Source organism: Eptatretus burgeri, chromosome 1 (assembly GCF_056783735.1).
Source record: "Eptatretus burgeri isolate ZD-2024b chromosome 1, Ebu_testis_v1, whole genome shotgun sequence".
Classification (NCBI taxonomy): Eukaryota; Metazoa; Chordata; class Myxini; order Myxiniformes; family Myxinidae; genus Eptatretus; species Eptatretus burgeri.
Window position 1 is genome coordinate 99,119,961 of NC_140961.1, and position 12,500 is coordinate 99,132,460.

The following is a 12,500-nucleotide window of genomic DNA, read 5'->3' on the forward strand; positions in this document are numbered from 1 at the left end:
GTTCTGCCCACCTCTCATATAAGTAAGATCATTGACAAATTTCAGTGCCAGTGTGATGCTGGGTATGTGGGCCACACATCTTTGATATTGAAGGATCGTGTTGAACAACACGTCCATTTGGGGATCAGATGGGGTTAGTCATCCGAACAGAGACAACCAACTCGGACTTATAAGAATGTACACAGGACGACAACTATTCCCTGTGCCTCTGCAAATGATTACCATTTACTGAATAATCCTCAGTGTGCAGAGCAATATGGTATTGGCTGGTTTAAAATCCCGAGTAGAGGAAGCAGTTTAGCTCACCTTCATGCAATGGAAGCCACATTCATCAGCTCAACCAATCACATTCTTTGTAGACAGAAATAATTTGTCTGAACTTCATATCTATTCTGACTATGATGGCTTGCCTGTGTGACAACTCTACGAGTCAACTTTGAGTCATCATGAAAACCACCCCCCCCACCTCCCAACTCGCCCTCAGCTAATTAGCATTATGTTAATGCCGGTACTTTGATGATTCATGTTCGCCGAATCATTATTCATGATGGTTCATTTCCACATACTCATTATTCTTGATGCCCTCTGGTTCCACCAATCAGGTAATCCCATTCTTTCTTTATCTTAACCAATCAACGTTGAGGACATTACATTTCTATATATTACTAAAACTCTCATCTTGTATATATGTATGTATGTATGTATGTATGTATGTTCCCGAAATAGAGCCAAAATGGTATTTTTTTAAACAGCCTGGGTGGTTTTTATGAGGCCAAAATACAGCCAAGAAACGATAGCGCAAAATTTTTTCGCCACCTTACTTACCATTCTGCTGCGGTGTGCAGTATAAAGTTTCGTTCAAATCGGTCAACGAAAATAATTTAAAAAAAATCAATTCCCGATTCAGTCAAGTACTCTTCGGGATTATTTGATCAATGCAAACAACCTCCGCGGTATAGTTCGCTGGAGCTATGTTTTTTTTTCTTCTTGAAATGATTTTTTTCATCAACCGCGGTCACAACGGGAACCCAACAGGTTCACAGGTCGTCTAGTAACTTTATAAATGAGAGTTTGGTGCTTCTTCTTCATATGAATGCAGTTTTATCCTGAGGAGTGCAAGTTGAAAAGCTTTGATTACATCTATTTTATTGAAATGCATAGTTAAATTTCGTTGTACAAATTGAATGTTTATTTAACTTTAAGAATAACAAGGAAAAATACACATCTCCAGTAATGGGAAAAGTTCAAGTTAATCTATCAATTTAAATTATTTCATGGACTTTAAAAAGGTTCATTGTGTTGCATTCTTGGTTTCACTCAGAGCCAAAGCTCTGAGCTATTTATCCCGCCCACCGTGAATTGGTGTTGCAATATCTGGTGTCGGAGGTTCATTTTCTATAAAAATGGTAAAATATCCTGCGTGTGAAATAAAATTTGGAATGAACATTATTCGTGCCTGTTCTCCTGTCATTTCAAAAGTAAATGTTGATCTTTTCAAATGCAGTGTGGGAAGCGGCGGCCGTAAACGGGAGACAGGCGAACGCACAGACAAACACCATGCTTCGCAATATAATAGAAGACTTCCCCTCCAAGGAAGTTCAACACATAAAGAGACCATTCGGCCCATCAAGCCTGCACAATGGTTGCTAACCGAGGACAGCTTTTTTTGTAAATAGTCAAGGCTCATGGAAGTGCTGGAATACTAAATGGATCAGGAAGCAACAGAACAAAAAAAAAAAGAACAGTAGAGATGGGGGACACCAAGACTGGAGTTAAAGGACAAAATAAAGGGAGACTTCAACAAACAATGGGGTAGACAGGATGGATACAGAAGGAAACTTTTTCCCCTTTCCTCTCTCTCTCTCTCCCTCTGCCTCCCCTCTTTCTCTCCACCTCTCCTCTCTCTCCCCCAATCCCCCCTCCTCACTCTCCTCCAATCCCCCCTCCTCTCTCTCCTCTTTCCTCTCTCTCTCCCTCTCTCTCCCTTTGCAACACTGCAACCTTTGTTCAAAGACTTTCAGTATAGGATAATGTTATTGACAATGCTGACATGATTTGTTCAACTTTGCGATAATCCTCATAATATGTCACAGAGTGTCAGTGCTGCCAAAGCAGCTTCCTGAGCAAGGGTTATACTGGGTGGCTTGCCTTTGCCATTGCCTTCTCAGCAGTATTCCAGGCAGGATTTTGTCATTTGTTCATGGTGCCGACGATAGCTTGCTTTAAATTACTATTTACCATTCCCAAAAATCACCCAAATGAAGGTTGAACTTGGCAGTGTAACGTGCAGGAGGAAAAAGGTGGGAAAATATTTCTTATAATGATAAATGATTTATTATTTTGTTAAAAAATGTGGGGATGAGGTAGACCGGACACTAAATAAATGCAGAAGAACCAAGTGGTTGACAGACTCAACCAAGGGATGATTGAAAATGCAAACTTATGTACAAAATAATGATAGATAAGCCCCTAATGGCTCCAAAATATCGGACTCACACAACAAAGGGGAACAGAAAATGTGAGGACTTGTGCAAGCATGAGCTAAATGTGGCATACAGTCTGCCATAGTACACAGTGAAGTGCAGCTCGGGGCAGGGAGGATGGCAGGAGTGATGCTGTCTGGAGGCAGGGGATTGTGTTGTCCGCATCTTTCCACAGCAGTCCTTTTTCCTCCTCCGACAAAGCAGAGAGCACGCATGTGCTACAGTTTTTATTACCTCTCGGGACTACCCATGGCTGGTCCCCAATGGCCACTCCACAGGTTGGGGATGGCGGCTTACTATAGCATCCGTCTTGCCCCCTATCCAAGACCTCCCCTGGCAGCACACAAGGCCATCTATCCCACAGTCCTTTGCATGGCTGCAACGGAACTGCCATGCCTGCTCGTGGTGCTTTGAAAGCATCCATTTTCATCTAGTAAAGCACATTTATAGCAATATCCTGCATTTAATGGCCACAATCCTTCAACTGGCCTCACCTGCTTACAGGAGGTTTTACACAACACAACACAACCTTACTCAATGCTACTTTAAGGTTTACACTCGCCACCTCCTCTGCGCACGTTTTACAATCTGAATTGCTTCTGACAAATATCCTAATACAAGGGGGAAACCTAATCTATTCGATCACACAGACCATACAAAACTCAACACATTCTAGCTCTGGATAACCCCCTCATTCCAGGTAACAACATCACTTAAATATATGTAAATAAATATTTTATTTGGGTGATATTTAAAGTAAAATGGTCATGTCAAAATTATTCATAAAATCGATCAGAAGAACCTGAAAACTTCGATTACACTGAACAACAAATTTCAAAAATTTTTTTTTACTGGAGATGTGTAAAGTGATTAAGACTAATTTGGGTACGCTGATTTCAAAAATCATAACCGTTTTGCTGTATCACGTCAGGATTTTCAGGAACAGAAATATTCCCATTGCCTAGAAGTCAGGATTTCAATGAAATTTACATATGTCTTTAACATGTCTATTTCGTACAATTGTTGTTAACTTGTGTTATATTTCTTTCTTTCAGATAAAGATGAGTAGGCGTTCCTGTACCAATCATCCTGACAACTTCTGTTATGTCTGTGGTCGGTATACCAAAAAAGATCAACAGCGAAGTATATCTACAGCAGTGAAAATGAAGGCCGCCTACTTTCACTACTTCGGGTGTAAGGTGGGGGACCAAGAACAGAGCTGGGCACCACACATCTGCTGCACAAGCTGTCACACAACCTTGACTCAGTGGTTGGTGGGCAAGCGCGCGAGCATGCCATTTGCGGTGCCCATGATATGGCGTGAGCCACAGAATCATCATGATGATTGTTATTTCTGCTGCACAAGCATCGCCGGCTTCAACAAGAAGAATAAAGGTCACATCAAGTACACTGACTGCGTCTCTGCTCGTAAACCTGTGCCTCATGATGACGAGAACCCCGTTCCAACACCTCCAGCTGATCAGAACATAGCTGTAAGCAGTGGTGAAGAGGATGGTGATGATGAACCTTTTGAACCCGACACTCAAGAATCACACCTTCTGAACCAGGGAGACTTAAATGATCTTGTAAGAGATCTCTCGCTGTCAAAGGCGAAGGCAGAGCTGCTTGGATCAAGGCTGCAGCAGTGGAATCTACTTGAACCTAACACCAAGATATCCTTGTTCAGAGCACGTCACAGAGACATGGCTGAGTTCTTTGAGATGGAAGACACGATGACATTCTGCAGTGACATCAACGGTCTGTTGAAAGAACTTGGGTGTGATCACGATCCTGCAGACTGGCGCCTCTTCATCGACTCGGGAAGAACAGCTTGAAGGCTGTTTTGCTCCACAATGGCAACGAGAAACCATCAGTCCCACTGGCTCACGCGTTCGGCATGACAGAGACCTATGAGACTATGCGGCAGCTGCTTGATTCCATCAAGTACAATGACTTCAACTGGCACATCTGCGGAGACTTGAAAGTGGTGGCGCTGTTGTTAGGGCTGCAGTCAGGCTACACGAAATACATGTGCTTCCTTTGTCTCTGGGATAGCAGAGACGACAAGAATCACTGGACGAAGAAAGATTGGGAAGAGCGAAAAGAGCATGTACCTGGTCGACACAACGTGAAGCATGTCGCCCTTGTCGACCCAGCCAAGGTTTTCCTTCCACCACTCCACATAAAGCTCGGCTTGATGAAAAGTTTTGTATGGGCAATGGATCTGAATGGGCGTGGGTTTTTATACCTCAAGGAAAAGTTTGGCAACACCTTGTCGGAGGCCAAGATCAAGGCTGGTGTCTTTGTTGGACCGCAAATCCGACAGATTATGAAGGACGAAACTTTTCCGACAACTCTAAACCCCAAAGAGCTGGCAGCGTGGAGGAGCTTCAAAGCTGTGACGGACAACTTCTTGGGGAACGAGCGTGCGGACAACTATGAAGAAATAGTGCAGCAGCTGCTGGAGTCCTTCAGGAAACTTGGCTCCAGGATGTCCCTGAAAATCCATTTCCTACACCAGCACCTGAACTTCTTCCCTGACAACTTGGGAGCAGTCTCGGACGAGCACGGCGAGCGATTCCACCAAGAGATTTCACTCATGGAGACGCCTTACCAAGGGCGGCACAACCCGAACATGATGGGCGATTTCTGCTGGTTCCTGCATCGTGAAACTGACACAGAGCAGCACAAACACAAAGCCAAATGCCTAAAGCATTTTTAATTACATTCTAGTGGGGTTTTTCTGTAATTTCTATAATTTTGAAGCATTCATGATGAAATAAATGAATAAATGAATTTTTGTAAATTTCATTGAAATCCTGACTTCTAGGCAATGGGAATATTTCTGTTACTGAAAATCCTGACGTGATACAGCAAAACGGTTATGATTTTTGAAATCAGCGTACCCAAATTAGTCTAAATCACTTTACACATCTCCAGTAAAAATTTTTTGTTGTTCAGTGTTATTAGAGACAGCTGACATAAAAGGATTTGGTCTGAAGTGTCCGTAAGACAGTGTGAAGTGTTGGGCTTTTGGTTTGAAGTGTGAGGTATTCGTAACATGCAATTATTAATGTATATTTCAGCAATGCTCAATGTCAATTCATGAAAAAATAATTATATTTTGAAGAAAACCATTGCTTGCTGGCATGAAAGGCCATGAATGTAACCTACCGGGGTTGGCACTTCGACGCATGCGTGAGTTCTTTCTGTGCTCCTTAATTACAGTACTCAGTTTCTTCTCAAGTGTTGTAGTCTTGAGTAATGGCCTGTATGGTGGTGGTTTCCTTGCTGTATACTTTAGCACTCCACGGAGCCTATGTAGCAAACCACTCAGCATGAACATGGTTTCCCCCTGTGGGTTAGATGGAAGATATGCAGACTCAACAATAGAGATACCATCAGGCAACAACAATCGAGAGACTTTCAAGTTATGGTATGATGGATGTGAAACTCCGAAACTCAGTACCAAGTTAAACTTCCAAAATCCAGGCTTACTGTCAAGCTACACTCTTGTTTTACCCATTTCTGGAACCATCTTTCTGAGCCTGTTAAATCCCACTGTTCACACCAGGGATTCAGGTTGGTGGTATACCACCATTTAATGTCAACCTCCATCCCTACATGTGATCTTTTTAAACCAAGTTAACCCCACTCAATCCTTTATTTGCAGGTAACTCCAGTTGTTCCTATTCTTCTTCCTTTCCTTTTCCTTTTCATTTATTCTCTTGCTTGTTGTGTCTGTCTGTTGCGCCACTGCCTCACTGTTACGACATTGCCTTTTTGCCCTACGTCACCTTGACCTGACCTCTGTCAGGTCAGATTACATCAGTGACTTGCCACAGGCACCATGTAAACCTGTACTAACCGGTTTCATGATCGGGTTGTCGGCGACTAATCTGTCTCCCCCACCATGTTTCTTGGTGAGGAGGGTGTGTGATATGGACATCCAGCAGGATGAAAAACAAAACCTGTCAAAGGGCAGGGGAGCTGCTTGTGAGCCAACGGCCATCCACATCTCGTGCCCAGCTGTGTCTGCGGATGTCCTCCTGCAGTTGAGTTATTTTTTAGGAGGAGGTTGGTGGCAGGATTTGCACTCCGGCTACTGTAAAACCCTTCACTCTGCAGAACTTATGAAAAGCACAAAAATATATGAAAACTCACTCCATGGGAGTACCTATTGTGCAGCTGCCCTTCGCAGAGCAGCTCATCGGACGACGAGATTGGGGCAAAGCCCAATCTTTCATGGGAGGAGGGAAACCACGGGGTAATCTTCCCAGGTCAGATTGCGGTAGTGTATGTCGGGGAGGTGCTGAGGTGTCATCCACTAGACTGCTGTCTCCTTGGGTTCATGATGACGTGGTCCCATCGGGTGGGCACATGGAATTTCCTAGGATGATCACCTGTCTCTGTTATCAACTGAGCTCAAGCGTTTTGACATCGGAATTGCAGCACTCTCTGAGGTTCGGAGACTGGATTGTGGTGAGATAATGGAGGGTGGTTACAACTACTATTGGTCTGGTCACTGTGATGGTTGCTGTAGGCCCAAGGAGTTGCTGTAGCTGTGTCCAACAAGCTGACTCCAACGATAATTGACTTAACACCGGTCAACGATCGAATTATGAGACGAAGGATTTGTCACTCCCTGGGTGTCATTTCCCTAGTCTCTGTGAATGCGAGTGATCTCACAGTGAAGGACGGATTTCATGACACGCTTGAGTCTGTGGTTGATCAGTGCCTCAGGCGAGATACTCTTCTCATCTTGGGGGATTTCAATGCATCAACTGGAACTAATAGGGATGGTTATGAGACATGTGTTGGTCCCCATGGTTCTGGAACTGTGAACCAAAATAGCACGAAGTTCCTTGACTTTGCTGGAAGTCATGGTCATGGAATTAGAGTGACTGCTTCATGGTTTCAGCGCCCACAGGCTCATCACTGGACTTGGTATTCCAAGGCTGGTGGTGTGACAAAAGAGATTAACCATGTGCTCATTGATAGTCACTGGAGGATGAGCCAGAACTACAGGGTCCACCGGAGTGCTCAGTTCCTCAATACTGACCACAGGCTTGTTGTAACAACTCTGAAGTTGCAGCTTGAATCCAGGAGAATGGTACCATCTCAGCCGAGGATGGATGTTGGCAAGCTCAAGCATGAGAGGGTAGCTGAGGATCTGAGGAGTTTGCGAACAGGCTGAGTGGACACTTGGGGGGTCTGGTTGCTTTGGGACATCCTGAAGAGTTGTGGAGTGCCTTCAAGATAACCGTCCTTGATGTTGCCGGTGAATGTCTTGGAACTCACCGGAGGGCGAAGAAGAATTTTGTCTCTAATGGGACATTGGATACCATTGACCAGAGTCGCAGGGCCAGGCTGAATGGCAGAGCTGCGCTGTTCAGGGAGCTGAGGCATAAAACTGAATGTGCGCTCAGGGTGGACAAGGAGGCCTATGTGCAAGGAATCTGTGAGGGGGTAGAGCATCACCTGTGGTCAAGTGATTCTCGTCCTGCTTGCAGGGGAATTCGCATATTGCATTGCTCCAAGCCAATCCCTCAGTGTACTGCAGTGAGAGCAGAGGGTGGTAGGCTCTTGACAGAGGAGTCCGAAGTGAAGGTCCTCTGGGACAGTTAATTTGAGTGGCTGTACCAGGCTGATCCCCCAGCTGTCGAGCTTCATGGGTGTTACTGTCCCTATTGCTGACCCTCCAATCAACTGTGGTCCACCTTTGTTTGAGGAAACACAGGCTGCGGTGAACCAGTTAAAAGGGGGTAAAGCTCCTGGGATCTGCGGCATCCATGCTGAATTTCTCAAGGCTGGTGGAAATGCTGTAGTCGTGTCATTGAATTCAGTTCTGTGCTCTGATTGGATAACAGGCATCATCTCAACTGACTGTAAGAGGGGCCTTGTTGTTCCTCTCTGGAAAGGGAAGGGTGATCGCCAAGACTGCAAAAACTACCGAGGGGCGACGCTGCTCTCAGTGCTGGGCAAGGTCTTCGCTCGGATAATTATTGATAGTGTTCGCCACCATCTTCTTGTTCACCAGCTTCCAGAGCAGTCAGACTTTACACCAATGAGAGTGTCGGCAGGGGCTGCTTGCCGCCTATGTTGATCTCTGTAAAGCGTTCGATTCAGTGAATTGGGATGCCATCTGAAGGATTCTTGGTCTTCGTGGGGTGCCACCAAAACTGATCAATCTGATGTCTGAACTATACTCTGGTACTGAGAGTGCTGTGAGATGTGGTGATGCCATCTCTGACTTATTTCCAGTTGTTACTGGAGTTTGTCGGGGGTGTGTACTGGCCCCCACACTTTTCAGCACTTGTATGGACTGGATTTTACGGAGGATGTTGGAGAGATCAAGCTGCGGTGCATCGTTTGGGAATGTCAAGATCTCTGACCTTGATTTCGGAGATGATGAAGTCATCTCTGCGGAGACTCTAGATATCCTTTTGGGGGCCCTTGAGGTGCTGAATGAGGAGTCGGTGCTGCTGGGATTACGGGTTTCCTGGGTCAAAACTAAGATCCAGGCTTTCAATGACATCTTGGATGTTGCTATCCCGTCTGTACCTGTTTGTGGCAAGGATGTTGAGGACACAGAGAGATTCACTTACCTTGGCAGTGATATTCATGTCTGCTGGCTGTGAGCCAGAGGTCAACAGACGTCTGGGTCGGGCCTGAGGAGTCATGGATTCACTGGATCATGGGGTGTGGCACTACCGGTACCTGTGCGCGAGGACGAAAGTCCGATTCTTCAGGTCCTTGATGCTTCCAGTCTTGCTCTATGGATGTAAGACTTGGACTCTGACCAGGAATCTGAGACGGAGACTTCATTCCTTTGGTACCAGGTCTCTTCGGAGAATCCTTGGCTATCGCTGGTTGGACTTTGTGTCCAACGAGCGGTTGCTGAGAGAGACTCAAATGAGATTTGTTACCTGCATAGTCCGTGAGCATCAGCTGCGGTTGTATGGACATGTGGCTCATATTCCTGACGCTGATCCTGCTCACCAGATTCTCTCCAGGAGGGAGCCTCGTGAGTGGAGGAGGCCAATGGGCCGACCGCGCGTCTCGTGGTTGCAGCAGGTTGATCAGCATCTCAAGGAGACGGGGATGGGCCTGGCATCTGCCTGGGGGATGGCCAGACGGAGGCCCCCGGAGTACCGGCGGAAAGTGGACGCAGCGACACGCTGCTCTGGAGCATGCTCCCATACCTGACCTGACCTGACTGATCTTCATGAACCCAAAATTTGTATTAAAAAAAACAACTTTCTGATTTCCGATCACTCATTTGGCTTCAATACAGGACATTCCACCTCGGATGTGCCGTTTCTATGGCAGCAATGGATCGATGCCCTCAATTCCAAACAAGAGGCGTGGGCAATGTAACTGGACACCTCTCCCATGCATTTGATTATTTCTGGCAACTTGTTCTGATTTCCAAATTGTCAGCAAACAACAAGGTGCCCAATGTTTTCTCCTCGATTGGCTTTCACATTTCCTCTACTCTCACAAGAAGTGGGTTGCCTGATACAGAATACTATCTCTGGAGGCTCCAGAGGCTTGCATCCTTCAACTGAATCATATGAACGATCACCCTTTTGATTTTTCTGCTGACACGACAGGCAATCTAAAGATTATTTGTTGCCAATCAAGCTCTCAACATAATTTTATGAACATTCTTTATATGAAGGGTCTTTTAGTTTTAAAATCATCACATCAGCTGGATACCAATGCAGAAAATACAAATTAACAATGATATGTACACGCCTCATTGGGTATCTTGCTCAGAGAGTCTTCATCGAGCATAGCGAGAACGACGCCCAGTTTTTGTAGAATTTCTGGGTTCCAGGTGGCAGGAGACCTGCCAATAAAGGAAAAGTTTTTAATTTGAACAGAAATCAGGGTACATCAGAAGAATTACCAACAGCACACATCAAGAATTTTCAATTGATCGATTGTATGGATCGTAAAATAATTAATTACAGTTGAGATTGGACATTAAGTGGAGTCTTGTCAAATATATAATTGTATTGTTACATAAAGTCAATTAAGGCTCATGCTTCATGTTTCGGTGATGGAGTAGTCTTCATGGTGGAACTATAGGTGGAGGGAGTGATTGCTGGATAGGTGGTGCAACCTCCAGTACATTCTTCTCATATCTCTTCACCATTTGCAAAACACATCGCTTCCCCCAACTCTACGACAGAACAGTGCCATCAACACAGTGCCACCGTGATTGCGTAATTGACGAAAGCAACTGTTGCAGAAAACATCAATGGCCTGAACGTTGTCTTTGTGACAAAATTGTGAGATTGTGGTGCCTCCACATAATGTCATTCATCTTTCCTTCTGGACAATGAAAGCAAGTCAATATTTTCCAGAAGAAACCATTTTATAAATTATCATGCAATGTATTTCATGGTATAACAATACAATGAGAATGAGAAAAAGACAATCGTCAGGACCATACCCAAACTCCATCAGTGCTTTGCTGGCAACAGCTTTCTGTTGTGTGTCATTGAGCTGCAAGCAGAATTGAAATTGTTCCAATGCAACTTCGAAGGCTTCAGAAGAAAGTTTCTCCACATCTGGCGCAGCCAATTCGCATACCAGTCTGCCAAGGTTCTCTGTATCCTCCACCGTATTATTCTGTTGATTTAAAGACAATTTCAGAGGTGGAATCAGTTTATGATGGATCCTACAAGGTGGTGGAATTTGTGACCAACATTACCACCCCCCCCCCCCGCCAAATCGCCTTCTCGTTAATAAACTCATATCACATGACATTTCTCCTCATTGCTGCCACACTCCTAAATTACATTTTCTCTTTCCTATCGTTCCCCACTCTTCCTAAAAACAATACCATATATTTGGATGATCGTCAGTGGGTTTAACGAAAACACAAACGAAAGCCTCCTTTATTTAAGATCCCCCATGCCCTCTGAATACAGTACTGCCAACCGATACTCGTTTTTACCAATCCGATCCTGACTGGGTGACGCAACATGTGTAAAACATCAAGAACATAAAAATGTATGTTTAAAGCTGCAAAAAAAATTTAACACGGGAATGCAGCACAGCGATGTTGGGCCAAATCACCTAATTTGCTTATTAAAGTGAAATACGGTTTCGATACCCACTCGCTTGGGCAGGGATCGGTGATTAAACCACTCGTACTATTCCACATACACAGGCGAAGATTGCAAGTCGTCTACCGAGATTGGCCCAAACATTTTAAATTATATAACGATCAGACATACACGGACACAGACAGACAGGACAGACAGACACACAAACACTTCCCTTATTTCAATAATCCCAGAAACATCTGCTCCTTCCAGCTATGGTGGCTGGCTTACAGAGAGAACCGCAACTCATCGGGAAAGAAGGGGGGGCAGGGGGAGGGTTGCGTCCATGACCTGACCCTGTGTATCTCCAGAACTTCAGCAAAATTTGATGGAGATTGGCCTCAGTCGTTTTTTTTTGTAATTTTAACACACACACACGCACACAGTCGCACGCGCACACGCACCAGGACAGATTCAGCAATTCCAAAAAGGAAATCAAAGCCCAAAGCTCGAGAGGAGAATCCCAAAAAATGAAGAGAAACCAAATATGAAATTGAAGATAAAGACCTCAAAAGTTCATGGTGACTGAAAACAAACCCAAAATAGAAATGACAGCAAGGAAATTTTTTTCAAAACCTACGAGGAGGCTAACAGCAGGAGAAAATAAGGCCAGATGTTTGAAAACAACCCAAAAAGATTCTATCATGAATTTTGGAAACGGAAGCGGAATGTGTCATCCCCTCCTGAAAAAAGATGAACTGGAACAGTTCTGGAACGGAATTTATGAAGATTGAAAAGAACACAATAAGGAGGCGAAATGGATCCGAAACTTGGAAGAGAAGAAGCAACATCTCGAGGAAATGCCCCCAGTAATAAATGATGCAGAAAAGACAAGTCAACAACTTGCAAAGATGGCAAACTTCAAAAGCTTTGGCTCAGATGGGATCACAAACTT

The 12,500-nt window shown here is 44.6% G+C and overlaps 1 protein-coding gene across 1 annotated transcript in view; it reads right to left on the minus strand.

The window, feature by feature from the left end:
* The window catches only part of LOC147035044 (otoancorin-like), a 106,249-nt gene that overhangs the window by 64,661 nt on the left and 29,088 nt on the right, over window positions 1-12,500 (minus strand). Inside the window, 3 exon segments of the mRNA XM_085862205.1 lie at window positions 5,658-5,838; window positions 10,245-10,338; window positions 10,948-11,126. Of these exon segments, the coding sequence (XP_085718331.1) occupies window positions 5,658-5,838; window positions 10,245-10,338; window positions 10,948-11,126 (454 nt within the window).